The sequence below is a fragment of the Excalfactoria chinensis genome, chromosome 11, assembly GCF_039878825.1.
Source record: "Excalfactoria chinensis isolate bCotChi1 chromosome 11, bCotChi1.hap2, whole genome shotgun sequence".
Lineage (NCBI taxonomy): Eukaryota > Metazoa > Chordata > Aves > Galliformes > Phasianidae > Excalfactoria > Excalfactoria chinensis.
Genome location: NC_092835.1, coordinates 17,903,080 through 17,920,726, shown reverse-complemented (window position 1 = coordinate 17,920,726; position 17,647 = coordinate 17,903,080). Strand labels below are relative to the sequence as shown.

At 48.3% G+C, this 17,647-nt stretch overlaps 1 protein-coding gene across 2 annotated transcripts in view; it reads right to left on the bottom strand.

Annotated features, from left to right (window-relative positions):
- The window catches only part of GNAO1 (G protein subunit alpha o1), a 119,817-nt gene that overhangs the window by 66,458 nt on the left and 35,712 nt on the right, over window positions 1-17,647 (bottom strand). For both annotated transcript variants that reach the window (XM_072346809.1, XM_072346808.1), the window contains exon 3: window positions 8,768-8,909. In XM_072346809.1, the coding sequence (XP_072202910.1) occupies window positions 8,768-8,909 (142 nt within the window). The remainder of the gene's footprint in view (window positions 1-8,767; window positions 8,910-17,647) is intronic.

Sequence of the window (17,647 nt, the reverse complement as noted above, 5' to 3'; positions counted from 1 at the left end):
CTGTTTATTTGCTGCCTGCTTGTCCAATACAAAGTTGATGGCAAAGGAGAAAAGGGGCATGGTGCTGCAGTCTGTCCACCACTCCGGACCTTTGTGCCCTTGGATGCGCTGGAATAAAGGCAACTGCAATGCGTGCTGAAAGCAGCAGGGCCCCAGGGCCAGGGGCTCATCTGCCCAGAACTTAGGGCACTGCAGCTGAGCAGCTTGAGCAGGGAGTTGTGCCTGCATGGACTGCTGCAAACTGGGATGCTCATGTACCAGGGCCAGGCTGGTGCACCATACATCTCTGCTAATGGGAAGAGGGGAGCGAAGAAAAGGGGTCTATGCAAGGGAGAGGCTATTCAGTGTGGCAAAATGCCTGTGCCTTCAGCAGCCCCCAGCTGCAAAATGAGCAGAAGTGTATTCTGGGCCTGGATCCTCTTGGTTTCTGAAACCTCATGGCCCAGAGCCCATCTCAGCTTTTGGTCTCAATGCTGAAGTGCTCGGGCTGGGAGACAGGATGTGAGCAGCCAGCACATGGCTCGGGGCTGCAGGCTGGGGGTGTCCTGTGAACATGCTTTCTGCTTGGATAGCCAGCAAGGAATACAAGATCCTCCTCTCTTGGTCCAGAGTGACCCAAAGAACTGAGCCACGGAGCTCTGCAGAACTCAGGGTGCTGCTGTGAGCCATCTTGCAGCCTTCCCCAAGGTTTAGTTCTTGGAGTGGCAGCAGAGGAAACGAGGATTTCTGCCCACTCACTCATCACGAGACCAGCCTGCACTTGGCTCATGACCCACCGTCATGGTGAATGTGGTCTTTTGAGTCTGGGTACAGCTTCTGCCTCTGGAGCACGTGAAATGAAGCAGCCTGTAGTCGTGTCATTGCAGCACTTTCAGGCAGCAGACTGCAGTTCCCTGGTAAAGGTGCTCCCTGGTAGGAGCCAGCAAGGAAGGCACCCAAAAAAACAAGAGCGAGAGGCAGAGCTGGGACCTGCTGATAAACCTGTGGACCCCGGGGGGGTCATCTCTTAAATCTAAGGGGCTCAAGCAAGGGCAGCAGCCACCAGAAGGGGAGGAATACTTTGTAGCTGCTATTCAACTGTACGCTGAAGATGAGACCAGAGCACAGAACATGGTAACCCAGCAATGCCAATGGAGACTTTGCTCTATGAACAGTGATTACTAGAACTGAAATTCAGAGAGGAAAACTTAGTCTAAAATTCCCCTGGTTCTGGCATCCACAAAAATGTCAGGCTGCGCCTCCAGGCAGGTTGTGTTGCCAAAACCTACACTGCCTAAAAGAAAAAAAACACACAGATGTGATGAAAGGAAAAAGGGAGGAATGGAGATGAAAGCTGGTTCTCGCTTGGAAGAGAACAATTCGTAACTTCACAGGATGTTATCAAACTTGCTGGACTACAGAGACCCCTTCCTGCTAAGAATGAATGTTCAATTGGTGCCTGGAATATAGAATCATAGAATCACAGAATCACTCGGGTTGGGAAAGACCTTAAGATCATGGAGTCCAACCACAGCCCAACCATCCTACCCTAACTAACAACCCTCCACTAAATTGTGTCCCTGAGCACCACATCCAAACAGTTTTTAAACACATCCAGGGATGGTGACTCAACCACCTCCCTGGGCAGCCCATTCCAGTGCTTAACAACCCTTCCTGTAAAGAATTATTTCCTGATATCCAAACTAAACTTACCCTGGTGCAACTTGAGGCCATTTCCCCTCGTCCTGTCACCTGTCACCAGTATCCTCTACTGACTTTAAAAGCTCTCATTACTTCAAATAAAAACTCAATAAAACTGGCAAGCGGAGCATTCTCCTGGACTCAGAAGATGCTCCCTGCTTCCCACTGCTGTCTCTGGCTGTGAAGCTTGGATGGCCATGAGGCCGGGCTGTGCTGGGGCAGCCAAACCCAACAGGAATGAGAAGAGGAGGCTCAGAGGAGACCTTACTGCTCTCTACAGCTCCCTGAAAGGAGGTTGTAGAGAGGTGAAGGTCAGTCTCAGCTCCCAGGTAACAGGGATAGGGTGAAAGGTAATGACTCAAGTTGCGCTAGGGAAGGTTCAGGTTGGATAACAGGACAAATCCTTCTCCAGAAGAGCAGTGAGGCTGTGGCACAGCTGCCTAGGGAGGTGGGGGAGTCCCCATCCCTGGGGGTGTTCCAGGACTGTGGAGATGTGGCCACAGATGCCCACAGTCAGTGGGCATGGTGGGGGTGGGCTGGGGTCAGATTTGGGGGCCGTAGAGGTCTTTTCCAACCTTAATGATTCTGTAGTTCTATGAAGCAGAGATCCCTACCACCCTGAGGAATGACGAGTGCAGCAGGAAGGAGGAAACCTGCCCAGAGCTGGCAGGCATGGTCTTCCCTGTCCATAGGCAGTGCCAGCATCACCCCAAGCGGTGGGGCTGGGGTGGGATGGGGACCCTGTCACTAAGGGATGGGGAGTCCTCAGCTATTACCCATGCACACAACGCTGATTAACAGCCCAACACATCCCATGTGCGATCATTAACTCCTCAGGCATATTGAGACCCTGGGAGCTCAGCAGGAGCTCAGAAGGGGACAGATGGTCATGGCGCCCAGGAGGACTGCAGGAGGCATCACTGCTGCTCCACCCCTGCTGCAGGCTCTCCTCTCTCCCTCCCTCCCAGCCCTGTGCTGCTGGGAAGCTGCAGGCTGCTCCACAGCAGAGCCCACACTGTCCCTTGCTGCAATCCCAAATAAGCACCCAATGGCAGAACCTAAGGAGAAATCCTTTCCCAAGACATTTGTTTGATGCTTGTTCCCGAGTTACACACCAGGGATCTGTTAAAGGCCAGGAATGCCCTGTATAAATGTTTTCTTTTTACATCTGGAGACATTCAAATCATAGGAGCATCATGGAAGGCATTCGGAAAGCAAATATTTCAAATGGTACTCTAAAAGCAGTGAGTAAGCAGTGTGACTCAGCAGCGCTTTCCAGTGCTTCCCCAAAGAGATGGAAATACATCCACTTAATAACTGACATATATTGGAAATGTGCTGAGTCGTTTGACGCTACCTGCAGCCCTGCTGGGAGAAATGACTTGCAGAAGTACCTGTGCAGAGCACCTGTGCCATATGCATTGGGGGGGGGGCTTTCTGGGAGCAGTTCAGTGAGTGCTTCACCAGCTGCAGAGCTGGGAACAAGCATCTTTGGAGCTTCTGCTGCACTGTGTGTTTACGTTCAGCCCATGGAGCCGCTGGGCAGGCAGCAGGGCTGTGTTCCCTCTCTGAGCTCTGCTCCCACTGTGCTTCTCTGACAGAGCTCTCTCAATGACTCAGTTTTGTGCCGTCCCATTAGGGCCTTTGCAGGAGCTCCTGCAGAAGTCACCTTCCAGCAGTGCCATGTGGCACAGAAGCAGAACTACGCTGCTCATTAATGCATCACTGGTGTCACAGCCCATGGCCTCTCGCTCCCTCTTGCTTCCCTGTCATGTAGTCCCATTGGCAGCACTAGCTGCAGCTGCATTTGAATAACAAGCAGCCCTCCTTCCAAAGGAAGAGGTGGTGGGTTTTTTGTGTTGTTTTTTTTTTTCTCCTTTTCAAACTAAAAATACTCCCTGCATCATCCAAAAAGCAGGATCAAATGCAGAGGGTTGATGGGGGAAGAATCCTCCCTGCAGCACAGATTCAGCATTTTCACAGTGGGCAAGGATGTTTCACAGTGCTGGGGATGTGGGGATCATAGAAACAGAATTGTTAAGGCTGGAAAAGGCCTCTAAGATCACCAACCCCAACCCACCCCGCTGTGTCCCTTAGTGCCATATCTCCACAGCTCTTGAACACCTCTAGGGATGGTGAATCCCCCACCTCCCTGGGCAGCTGTGCCTGTGTCTCGCTCATCTGCAGAAGAAATATTTCCTAATATCCACCCTGAACCTCTCCTGGTGCAACTTGAGGCCATTACCTCGTGTCCACTGGACAGCTGGTGTTCTTTGTCACCCCAAAATCAAGCCTAAAATAGCAACTGAAAGCAGAAAGACCAGAAAAAAAAAAACAAAACAGCTCTTAAGATGGGTGAGCACCTGAAGATAGTGCTGGCCACCAGACAGACATCAAACAGGGAGCCCAGAGTATCCAAGTGCATCCTGATGGCAATGCCCATAACTTACAAACCTATTTGGGTATTTCCTATTTTCACTCCCCACTTTTCTCTCACTATTTTCAGTGCCCACATTTTAACTCCTCCAGGACTGCGTGGCCCTGCAGGAGAGGTTCTCCAGCCTCTCTAAATGCACAGACAGGAGTGGGACATCTTTCTATATCTGAGCCTGGTCTGATCAGAGCTCTTTTTCCTGACATCTGTGCCCACTGCTCTGTCCCCCCAGTATCTCACTGTGTCTCTCTGGGACAACTCCGGAACCATCCTCTGAAAAACCTTCTTTAGGTGGTGAAAGATGTGATTAGATTCAATATAAATCTTGATGCTGGGGCTGGATGACTCTGGTCTTCCTATCAGCATTCCCCTGAGACATCACTTACCATCTTTTTCCTCAAAAAAAAAATAAAAGACTGATGTTAATTGATGGCATCTACTCTGGTCACTGGTTCATTGAGTGGGCTATAAGGCTGATCTCAGAACTGAGGAGGCAGAAGTGTCAGCAATGTTCTGTGCCTGGCTGGTGCCAAGCATTCACCAACAGGCAGATGCGAATGGCATTTTGAGATGTGATTGCACCAGTCCTCCTCATCTGGCTCATTTATGATGCTGAAGGGTATCCAAAAACTTCTTCTTTTCCCTCAAGAAATGCGTTACTTGGGCTCTGGTTTCTGAGTGTACAGTGTTTGGCAGAGGGGCTGACCATTCATCACCCCCTGCTGCTGCCACTCACTACCACTGTACAGGCCCACGGCTTCACGGGGACTCCAAGAAGCAGCTTGAGTGCTCACTTCTGAGTGATGGAGAACACACTGCGATGCCAACACAACAGCTCTCATCCCAAAGCAGGACCAGTGTGTGAAACATCAGCACTGAGTGCTTGGCAAGGTGGCACAGCCCCAACTCAGCACCCACCGTCCCCCGCCTCCTTTCAGCTCTATTGCAAAAGGGCCTTTTTACAGGAATTTCAACCAGAAACATATTTGCTAGGCCACTCTGGGGAAGGAAAGGGGGAAGGAAGTTCTGGATCTTAGAGCTCAGATGGTTGTTGATAGGGTTCTGCTGGAAGAAAGGCAGGTTGGTACTGCCTCTGGGTACAGAGGATTCGGTGCAATCAGTCTCTCATTCCACTGCTGTTCCATTTTCTAGGCTATTTCTATCTGAGTCCCCATCCCTCCTCTTTCCACTGAGTGGGTATCACCCCCCTCCATCACAAACCCAGGACTTCCTCCTGCTTACCAGCAACGTTATGTGCCTGTAGCAGACTGGGATCCTGACTATCAATTATAGCTACTGCTGCTGCCCTATAAATAGCCAAATCACAGATGATGCCAGCTCTCAGATCACATTTTAACCTTAAACGAATTGCCAGTTTTCTGTAGTAATTACCCGGGTTGGAAAGGAGTACAGACCGACAAACTTATTCTGAGTAAACTCTACACGAGGCTTGGCAGCTCCAGCCCTGCAGCCTTTTTTAAATGGAAGGCTCTTCCAAGCCAAATTCTGCTGAAGCAACCCGTGATAGCCTTGATAGAAGGCTATTTTGTCTCCAGCCTAAATGCTACCTATATTAGTAGTATGACTATAGGAAAACAGCCCCTGCTTCTGGGGTGATTGCTCTTGTCCTTCTCTGCTGTTATTTCAGTGGGATCACTGACCAGGGCAAGATTTTGTATCTTCAGGGGCTCAAGGGGCTGCAAGGCGACGAAGGAGGAAAGTATGTTCATGGGACATGGAAGATGGAGCTTTCAGAAACAGCTCATGTGGGGCTCCCTGAGTTCCTTGTGCTCTCTCTTTCCCCCCACGTTTACTTTCCAGCACATGGGCCACTCCAGGCAACAGCACGCCTTTCTGAACAAGCCAACATCTCCCCGGCAACAGGGCAGGCTGTGGAAATAGCATGGGATTTCCTTTTTGCTTGGCTTTTCCCACCTCTTGAGAACTGCCCTGCCTTTGTGCGTCTCCCCTGCCCGAAAACGTGAATGATGGTAACTGCAGTGTGCCTCAGGGAAGGGCAAGAAAGCTGGCTCTGCTCTTAATGGGAGACTGACAGGTCTTTGCAGCTGACAAGGAGAGAAAGGCTGAAAGAGGAGCAGGTCCTATGAAAGAGGGTCTCTCCCACACACTGCTTTGCACCTATGGGGAGGCTGCAGCAGCTGCGCAGCATCCTCAGTGATGAGAGAGGGGAGAGGAGGGCAGCCCTGCAAGCCACCTGAAAGAGAGTGTCTTCCTGCAAACAAGGACCAGCCTAACAGTGAGATCCTACACAGCTCTGATTCCAACCTGGAGGCAGGCCCTTATCGGCAGAGTGGGTCAGCAAGAGTTTTTTGCGGTTAGTTTTGTCTTTTCAGCTCCTGTTTCCTATTTTGGTCACCGTGTGGCTGACTGAAGCAAGGAGGCTTAGCCCAGACCTTCCTCCAGCCTTGCACTCCCTTTAGACTAAATACCAGAGGGATAATTAAGGGCAGCAGAAAAAGGAGATGGGTAAGAGAGGGTTTGGTTACTTTTCCTCAATAGCAAAAGCACAGACCACCCAATTCACATCTATTACAGAGGGGAGAGTAGGGCTGTTTTTCACCTTGCTCTGAGCACAGTCTGGGTGACACTGTGAAGGAATAAGGGGAGGATGCTTCTCCCATGAAGTCTGGGGGACTTTGTGGGAGTCAGGCAGACCCCGGCCCCATGTCCTCTGCCGTCCTGCTCCGAGTCACCTGGGAGCAGCCCCAGCCCCTGCTCCCCTTGGCCAGGTCTGTTTTCCTGGAGGCTTAAGTGATGAGTAGGGAAAATCCCTCACAAAAAGATCTGCATCAGAAACCCTTGGCTGTGGAATGACTTTTAAAATAGAAAAGCTTTGCTTGAAAAGGGATGAACTGTGCAGCATAATGCTCAACAAATCGCCTGTTTAATGGCCTCTATAGCAGCTGTGTATTAATAACAAAAGCAGGGTAGCAGAAGCCATGCACTTCTTTGTGAGATTAAAATAAATAGTATTTGCTGCTAATACCAGCAACTTTCTGTGGAGGTTGACTAGAAGAAAGGAGCAAGTGGAAGACCGTGGCAGCCAGGCTTGGCTTCTCTGCTCTCCTTTGAATTATGTCTACAAAGGGAAAAGATACTCCAAATCTTTTCCATAGGAACACGAATGAACGTGACATTCCATGCAGCACAGTGCCCTTCCCCTCATTCTGCCAGTTCTGATAACAGCTTTCCCCGTCTATGCCCCCTGTTTCGTATGCCTGGCACTTGGGCAGTGCTGAGTGCCTCTCCTAGAATTAGGATTTCAGGCATTAAACAGGGAAAAGAGAATTTATCATTTAAAGCTGTCTGCCACGGACTATTTATCAGACATGGGGAATGATTTGTTTCTGTTTTCCTGGACATAGGTTTTTACTGAGACAAGATACGTTGCCTTGCTGAGAGCTGAGTCACTGAGTAATCAACAGATTAATGTAGTCAGTTTGAAAGCCATCAGCATTAGTTCTCAGCAAGCTCACAAGAACTCCATTATTGCATCATTGCTGCATTTGGGATGAAAGAGTCTCCAGGATTTAGGGTTCCTGTGGGAAAGATCCCTCGATGCAAAGAATTCAAAACACCCCTTTGTGACTGGGAGCCATAAGGTACCCCTCTATACAGCAACACCACAGCAGGATTTTGGCATCCTTTCCAGCAAATGCTTTTATTATCAACATTTAGATAAGGAGTTTGGGGTATGTAATACATCTGTCATTTGATAGCTACCTAAAAATAGCCATGATAAACTCAGTGGCATACAGGACTTTGCCCTTAACAGGTCTTGAAACTGAAATGGTTATATTTCCAGTGAAACCAAGTAGTGTTGCTTCCTGCAAAAAGAGTGATCTTGACTTCTCTAGTGCCCTGAGTTTCTCCACGTGGGTTTGCTTTGATCTAGAAATGCAAGAAGGAAGGGCAAAGGATAGCACGGGCAGCTGGTAAAGGAGATGGTGTTTAAAAATAGGGAGCTAGTTGAAACAACAGAGGAGCAACAGGGAAAGGTCTGGCTAGCTTTGGTGTTTGGCTTCACAAGCATGCCAGACATCAAATGATTATTGTGATATATACTAACACTGCTACCAAAGACCCTGCCTGTAAGAACCTCAGTGAAGTAACAGATCCTCCTGTTTGCAAGCAAGACTGCTGTTTGGGCAGATATGTAAGTAAAAGTCAAACAAGTCCCTGCAAAGTGCAGTTCATTCTAAAAGCCTTCCTACATTAGCAGCTGGTGGAAGGGATTTGAAGAGCAGCAAGACTTCTCCCTGAGACATTCCCACACGCACCCCATGCTCACACAGCAGACAGGACACATCTTCCCTCTCTTTCCTCGGATCTATCAGTACCTCTCACTTCACCATCCTTAGATGAACAGCATTATTTTTCACGTGACCTGACCAGTCAGGGCATGAGAGATTCTGGTTGTTGTGACACTTCCTACCTCAGCAGTTCCATCATGTGCAATTGCACCTATTTCTTAAAAGATCTCCATGCAATGGGCATATAACAGTGTTGTAAATATTCCCCCTCCCTCCTTTTGCCTCCAAGACATTCAGATTGTGCAGACACCTTTTGCTTGTGCTGAGGAGTGTCCCAGTTCTCAACTCTTTGTACTGAGAAGTGGAGATTTCAACTCACCCTTCTTTCCTTGTCACCGTATTCGATGCCCAAGGTATCCATGGCACGTACAATAGCTGCCAGCGACTGTATAGTGTTGCTGTAGACCACTGGCTTGTACTGCTTCACGTCTTCTCCAGAGAAGCCATCCTCATGGATGATCCTGAAGAGAAAGCAAAGGACAAAAACCTATTGAGAATGTCATTCAGTGAAGGAGACACTGAGAACAGAACCACGCTGCTCAGAAAAGCACATCTGCCGGCTTGATTCGCTTAATTTAGTCAGCATTTCCTTTCAAACTCTTCTGGCTGCTCACCACTAATGCGTCTGAGCCCAGTGCCTGGAATTAGCATCCCTACTGCTCTCTGTCAAGGCCTCATGTAGGGCCAAAGACGGCAGTCCCTGCGCCCAGCAGTACTGTATGTGCTGGACATCACCTTCGGTTTGCACAGGGAGGCTTCCAGGTCCTACCTTGTCTTTCCTGACAAGGTCTATGGAAGTATATTCCCTGCTTACAACAACCAACAGATCAGGTCTTAACAACTGGAAAAGAAAAAGAGAGAGAAAGTTCTATTCTTTCCCTAGTCCTCTTCACAGTAACTCCTGGGTGCCTTCCAAAAGGAGCGAGTCAAAATCCCACTTTGTGCACAGGGCCACAGTCATGGATAAGTGCAGCACCTGATGTGTTCCCAAGCCTTCACACCTCCCTCCTTCCCAGGCAGTGCTGGGAGCTCTGCTGCCTGCAGCCATGTCACGTATCCCTCAGGAAGCACTGCAGGAACAAGGCCCGCGTCCTGCAGTTCTGAGCACTGGATGCTCCATCAGTCTGTGCTGTCAGAACTACCTGATGGGAGGTGAGTCCTTGCAGCCTGGCTGGACCTGGTGCCAAAATCACTTCCCCTGAGCAAACTGTGATAAGCAGCTGCCTGGATCCAGGCAAGCATGAATAGGAAATGAGATTATGAGACCTGCGTCGTTATAGCCTGGGTCCTATCTGTAGACACACAGCTGGCCTGCAGGACACAGGAAACACATCATTGCATTTTGTAGCATGACATTGCCATGGGCAGGAAAGAAGACTGACCCTACATCTCTAAAACTCAAGGACTAAGTCAGGGTGTGCCCAGAGAACAGCTCGAGTTCACAGAGCTAATTGTGCTTGACAGCAATTCTTCACAGTGAAGACATAAGTTATGATCCTGTCTCTTAGATATTAGCAGAGAGGATGATCTGCTTAGCCAAAATGAAGTTCTTCCTCACTCGCCTCCAGATCTCACTGGACAGTGTACAGTCCTTCAGTAATGGATATGTTCTCTAATAGAACCCAGCATCCTGTCTATAATGCAACCCTTCTTTCTTCCTTTTTTTTCCAGATCACATACACAAGCCGAGGTCTTGACCAGTGCTGGCATCTCCCCCAGGGAGAGGAAGAGCAAGCAAGGATCATACACAAGAGTGCAATAGATACAGTGCTGGGATGGCAGTGAAGAGCAGAGCTGGATGCCAGCCTTGTGTTATTAACAGATGACTACACGAAGAACAAGACTGATACAAGCACAGTGACAGCGCTCATAATGTGAACCCCACAGAATGGCTTTCTAAGACCGGTGACCAACCCCCTGCTTTCCCACAATGGTACTGAGCCCAACAGACTGAGGGCCTCAGTTCTCCTCACCCACCATGCCCTCCGGACCCTTCCCCATCTCACTGCCCTCCTTTGGACACTCTCTAATAGCTTCTGGGGAATGCCTGCATTGCAGTCAAGCCTAAAGAGTTCTGACTGGCACAAAGCACAGGGTTTGCACCATCCCCACATGAGTTCAGTAGAGCACTGGCTCCTCCACGAGCTCTGCAGAGCAGGGACCCTGTTGGTATTTGGCTGTTTTGGGGTGGGGTTTTGGGGTACGGAGGGCTGAATGTTGGCTCTGGGCAACTCAGAGAAGGCCTCGTGCCATAAAGTTGCTGCCCAATATTTTCACACCTAAACACGCTGTGTTTCTAAGTGCTCCATGTTTCCCAATTCTCTGCCACATGGCAGGGCTTCCTGCTTTCAGGAGGCAGAACCAAGTGGTGCAGAACAGCTCTGGTATCCCTCAGTGAACATCCTGCTGACGGGGCAACGTGTTGACATCATTCAAAGCACGGACATAAAAGCATTGCTTTGAAATGGGGCATAAAAGAACATGGAGAAAAAAAAGAAACCCGATTGTTCCTCTGTGAAATTTCTCTGGGAAGGCAGCCATGACGACTAAAAGCAGCACAGCCGATGCCAGTATTGAAGTTCTGCTGTAGGAAGTACCTACGGATTAATCAATCATGCAGTGAGCACATTACCTAAGGTTGGAGTGAGTGAATCCCCACTGACTAGTGCTGTTCCAAAGACTACTAGGACACTGTGAACTGGTTTATTGTCCTATATGCTCTTAGCAAATGTTTTTCTTCTTGCTTGCCTCAGTGAGTTGATCACTGGGCTCCTCTGGCAGCTATTCCAATGGTTCTTTGGGAATGTTCTCGCTGCCACTCAACTGTTTGGGATTTACCTTTCTCCGTGCCTGCAGAACTCTGCTTTATTGCCTATGGGAGCGCTCTGGGGAGGTACACTGTTAGCGAGAGGCTTAATCCACACGGGAACAGGTTGCCCAAGGAGGCTGTGGATGCCCCATCCCTGCAGGCATTCAAGAACAGGCTGGATGTGGCTCTGGGCAGCCTGGGCTGCTGGTTGGTGACCATGCACACAGCAGGGGGTTGGAACTGGATGAGCATTGAGGGCCTTTTCACCCCAGGCCATTCTATGGTTCTATGAATCCAGCTTGTGTGCTTCAGCATGCAAGAAGTAATGAGTTTCGGATACTGTGACCACTAAAAACGCGAAGGAACTAACAGAAATGAGCAGGGCATTAAGACTGTCACACGGGTGGGCCAGTCCTTAAGCAGCCTGTAAATCTGCAGGAACTGAGCGTTTTCAGCACTAAAAATGTGAATCACCTGTTTTCTAAATGGCTAGTATTTTTTCTGTGTCCGAAATACAAAGGAAGCTGCTGTAGGCAGGCCCCTTCCTGCCATGAGAGCCTGTTCTTCCCAGGGCAGAGGAAGAGAAAGGATTTGAGAGGATCCCAGGGGCTGCAGTGGGGGGGGGAGACAATGATGTAATTTTTGAAAGCGATTCTAAGCAATTAAAAAGCCATTTCATTCACCAAGTGATTAATGAAACAGCATGCGCTGAATGGAATGGTGCGAGACAACTGAATCAACCTGCCTAATGTACCTATCAATGCCTACTTCCTATCCATCAGCCACTGACACAAAGTCCATATGTTTGCACATTATACTGTCATACTCATTTTAGGATGCCATTAACAGACAGGTATTTGCTGGGGAGAAGGGCTCCACTGCAGAGCAGATCTTCTGCCACCCCCCAGCAAGTCATTAATCCTGAAGAAGCGCCCAGTGCCTCAGTGATTATTGCTTAATTGCAAAGATAAATGAAATATTTGGAAACAGAGGTTGCATTTTGTGTAGAGAATCGCCTTGGCTTCCATTCAACAAAGCACTCACACGCCTTCAGCCTCCATCCAAAAAATGGATGTATTAAAGAATCAAAACCCTAGATCACTTTGCTGTATGTCCCCGCTGACATGTGGTGCCCCAGCAGCTGGGAAAGGGCAGCTCTGGATGCAGCACACAGTCACTGGAGCACAGCAGGGCTGCATCTCAAGCTGAGGAATGATCCAAGCCAGAATTCAGTTCACCCAGGTCAGTCCAGGGGGGAACACTTGTCCATCTGGAGCACCTCTCCTATGAAGAAAGGTTGAGGGAACTGGGCTTGTTTAGCTTGGAAAAGAGAAGGCACTGGGGAGACCTCACTGCGGCCTTCTGATATTTGAGGGGAGCGTATAAACAGGAGGGGGAACGGCTGTTTACAAGGGCGGGCAGTGATAGGACAAGGGGGAATGGATTTAAACTGAGCCAGGGGAGGTTTAGGCTGGGTATTAGAAGGAAGTTTTTCACCCAGAGGGTGGTGACGCACTGGAACAGGTTGCCCAAGGAGGCTGTGGATGCCCCATCCCTGCAGGCATTCAAGGCCAGGCTGGATGTGGCTCTGGGCAGCCTGGGCTGCTGGTTGGTGACCCTGCACACAGCAGGGGGTTGGGACTGGATGAGCACTGTGGGCCTTTTCACCTATTAGATTCTGTGATCCTATATCTGCCCTCAAAAACTCCCCACTCCAGACCCAGACAAGCTGCTCTGCTCCTTTCCTTCCAGCCCCTTCACTCTAAGTCAGATCTTATGGATGCAATGACTTTACCTCCAGCTGGGTCTCCAGCCCTCACTTCTCTAACTTGTCAGGTTGCGCTACCCACCCGCCTAGATGTGAGACCTTTACTCAGGCTGTTACTCCAGGACACTTCATGAAAGTCAGGTGGGACTGTATCAAATCCTTCCCAAAATCTACACCTGGCATTAACTATTCCTCTCCTACCTCCTACCAAAATAGGAAATGAGATCAGTTCAACGCACCTCATTTTTGAACAATCCATGTGGGATGTCACTCATCTCTCCTTTTATCTCGTAGGTGCTTACAAACTGGTTGATAGTTCAACTCCCTTAAAAGCTTCCAGAAGTTGACCAATCTTTAACTTCTATTACTTCTCTTTCTTTCTTCTATATTTAATAAAGACAGACACCACGCTTACATATTTTCCTGCCTCATATCCTCCAAGGGCTCTCAGGGAGAAGTGGTTATGTACCCAAGGTTGTGCCAGGTATGGAGCAAGGAGCTCCTTCAGGCTGGTTTGTGTGCAAGCCATTCCCCCTGACACAGCCCTGCCTCATCTCCTGGACTTTGTAACTGCTCCAAAACCTCAAGCAAAAGCCACTGAAATGCTTCCTGCTAATTTCCTGCTTGTGTGGCTTCAAACTGCCTGCATCACTGTAAAAGACATACGTGGAGACTTCCAATTACCTAGCAGAGAAAATAAATCCCATACTGTTTCTGTTCTGCCTAAGATGAGTTACTTTCCATCAGCAGGATGTTTCCAGCTGAATGAAGTTTCCCCGTATCAGTGCACATCCCTAAAACTACAGTGATTTGCTTGAATAAAACTGGGCAAGAAATCACCAGGAGATTATTACAGTAGAACTGCACTGCGAGCAAACACCTTGCAAATGAACGGTCCAGTTCCTATAATATCAGTTCTTGCTCTTCACCTCCATCTGAACAAATTAAGGCAGTTAAAGGTCACCACACAGCTTTCGGATAGCGATGATGCGCCTCCAAGGCTGCAGGTAGCTGGAAGGAGGCTGCAGGTTCAGCTAGCGGTGCCCTGCCTTTGTGTTTCGTGTCATGTTCTGGTGAGGGTGGGCAGAGGTTGAATCAAAGGAAAAAAGAAACAAACTGTAAGTCTTGTTTGCAAATGGGGAAAAATAAGAATGCAGACACCTTACTTTAATACGCAGGGAAAGGAAAGAGCTGGTCGAATCCTGATGGAAAATTTTCTGCTAGACATCATCAGCTATTTCTTAAATTGATTTTTATCTTAACATGAGGTTAAGAAAGTTTGTTTACAGGAGAGTTATGAAGCTAAATTCCAGTGATTTTGTTCTCACTCATTTAATAGCCTGAAATGCGATTAAAAACTCCTGGATTATGTTAAACTAAATGAACACAGATGCCCATGACCTTGTGTGGGAAAGGCTGTACGGCACAGCTCAGACCCCCATGGCTGGGCACAAATCCCTCACAACTTCCATACCTCTTCCACTCTGGCTGTGCTTGAATGACACGCTGTACATCCCTTTCCAGCAAGAAGAGCTCTGAGATGGAGGTTAAGTTGACTGCTTACCTCCATTCACGCTTTTGAAAAGTACATCAACCTCCTTCGTCAGAGCCATGTGAAGTCGCAAGCAGAGCTCGTTTGAGAAAGCTGAACTTTTTCAATCTGGACTCTTAATGCCCACCCAAGAAACATGGCTGGAGCTCTGCGATAAAATCCCAGACGGGGATGATCTCCTTTCTGGAGGAAATACCTTCTGGTCACTCAAAACTAAATTCTTACCACCGAGGTATTTCCTGCATGCAAAGATGATACTGTAACCAACCAGCTGGTTCACGTTAAAAAATAAGCAAATGAGGAGACTGAAACACGCCGCCACAGACTGCAGCCCTGGATATGTTTAAGCTTATCCCTGTTCAGAAGGACTGCGAAAATTGCATGAAGCTACGCAGGGCAGAAGGCCTTCTTGCTCTTCTAAGGCAAAATATGTGTCTTATAAGGATGCATGTAAGGAACTGATGCCTTCACAAGGTCTGGTTAAAGTCAGGCTCGTGCTTCCGTACCTCGACTGCTGGCCAAAAAGCCACAAGTGACGTTACATGGAACTTTCACATGTCTGCTCAGAATGAATGTTGCTCCCTCAGTAGTTTTGCCTATGCGTGAACTGACACTGAGCTGGTGACTGCGTTCTATGCATGGAGGGACCTGATACGGCATCTACCTCCAAACCTCTGTACCAAATATGTGCATAAAACATATACAGAATAGTCTTCATTTCCTTTTTAAAACAGATAAGAACCAGAAAGGTGCACACCAGAGAAAACTGCCAACGCGGTGCTGCGTCCCTGCAGTCCTGTGGCTTGTCTGAATCAGCTCTTAGTTTTACTGTTATTCTTTTCTTAATGCTTCATCTTGGCTCTGGGCAACCTCAAGGGGTGATACAAGCTTGAGCTGTACGCTGTTGTGAGAAAAGATGGTTTTCTGGGCTGTGTTCTCTGTTCCTTGTTCTGTGTCTATTGGGCTGAGCTGTTTCTTGCACTGTGCTTTTGGGATGTACCGACACTCCTTCCCTTGCTTGATCTGTGAGATGTGTTGTACTTCTACTTCCTATACTATGCTTTTTAGTGGGTGTATACAAAATAAGAGTATAAAGACTCTAATACACCCTGAAGGTAATTAATTGCTATTGATAAATGAAAGACAACACTGCTGCTATTTCAGCAGAAGGCAGAGCAGAGCAGCTGGCACGTTAGACTAGGCAGGAGCATGGTCACCCTTTGGCACCTAAGAAAACAGTGAGGAAAACTAAGCTCACAGTGGCATACCCTGAAGAACAAGCATAGACCATGCCATGCCTAACTCCCTTTAGTGCTATGCTCAGCCTTGGGCCCCTCACTGCAAGAAGGACATAAAGCCCTAGAGCACGTCCAGAGAATAAGTCCATCATGCATGCTAATACTGAACTAACATAAGATCCTCCATTCTGCCTGAGATCAGTTTCTTATGCTCCCAAAATAAAATAATAAAACTGAGCTTTGCCCAAACGGGAAGGAGAAGCAGCAAGGAGGGCTGCAGGCCGGCTGTCCCCAACCACCCCATCACTCACAGCACCAGAGTGGGGCAGGCTGGGGCTTTATGTAACGCCAGGGCACTGACACAGCTTGGTTCTACTGCAATTTGGAATTGTGTAACTTTGATAACCTGCCCTCTCCCGGGACCTTTAATATTAGGATCAAATGCTGACTAGCCTACGTGCACCTAATTAGCTTTAATATGCATCCCGCTCCACTCAGTGAGAACAGCAAAGAAACTCAGTCAAAAACCATCAGACCAGGATTTCTTTCGAATAAGAAAAGACAGCCGGACAGCACATACTCCTGCAGCAGTGCCTGCATTAGATGAGATAGCATTTTCCTGTGGAAAAAGCCTCGGGGCCAAAGGGGTTTCAAGTAGCACCAGAGGAGGCTGACAGCTGCGCTCCTCTCCTTTGTGCGTTCCCAAATACTAATGCAGCAGAAGAAAAGGGGTGCCCGCCCGCATTGCCTCACTTTGTGATCCCATGCAATGGCCTGTGCTGTCAATCTACTTTGTCCTCACTGCCTGGGAGCAATGAGATCCTCCAGGGAAAAAATCCACTGGGCTGGTGATGACCCACATGCGAGAATTCTCATTAATTCCTCGGTAATGTTACATAAGGTCATTTTGTTGAATTAAAATTATTGGGATTAATCCTCTTAAATGTTCTCTTAGATGCAAGAGAGCTCCGACCGCAGCTGGATCATCCCACAGCTGCTTCTAGAAAGTCAAAACAGTGTTTTAAAGCCCCATAATGGTTTTGTTAAATTCATCCCCTGAGCAAGGACACAAAGCAGCTTTTTATGGCTTTTTTAGATCACTTACAACTTCTGTAAGCTGTCATTAACTATCATCAGAGCCTGAAAAATGAGGCAAATGGGTTCAATGTCAGTTTTACTGCCCGAACCTACATAATATTTCTGCTTTCCCATCTGCCTCATCTGAAGTGTTTTGATAGCTGGAAGGTGACTTTGCCTTTCAAAACCTTCTCAGATTTTGGGTTCCATAAGCAAACATCCCATGGACAATAGAGGAAACGGGATGTCCTCAGCCTCTTTATCTGCGTATGTATTTCATCCTCAATTAAGCAACACCACCAAATCCCACAGCAAAAAATAATGCTTTGCTGGGATGTACGATGTTCCCTCACGCAACACACACGGCTTTCCAAAGGCCCCCAAAATCTGCTGGGATTCCAAGCCGCCGTGTGCAGGGCTGAGCTCTGCAGAGCTGGGTATCTGGGTGTGTGTAGTAGCTGTTCTGTCACTCACCAGGAATCATGTGCCGCCACAAAAACACTAAGCTAACATAAAAACATGCTTTAGAAAAGCTTTGCCTTTTTGGGATATGAAATCTTGCAGCAGCTGTCTTTTTTGAAGCAATAACTGATGGGTTTGATCAGCTCTGCTAGCAGATGAAGCGCTTCTGGTGTTTTAACATGCTGAGCAGCGAAGGAACTGATCCTGGCAAAAGTGATTCTGAAACTGTTCCTTATTCCCGTTCATCCTCGCTGTCACGATTACAGCCCAGGGGCTCCATCTCCAAATGCCTG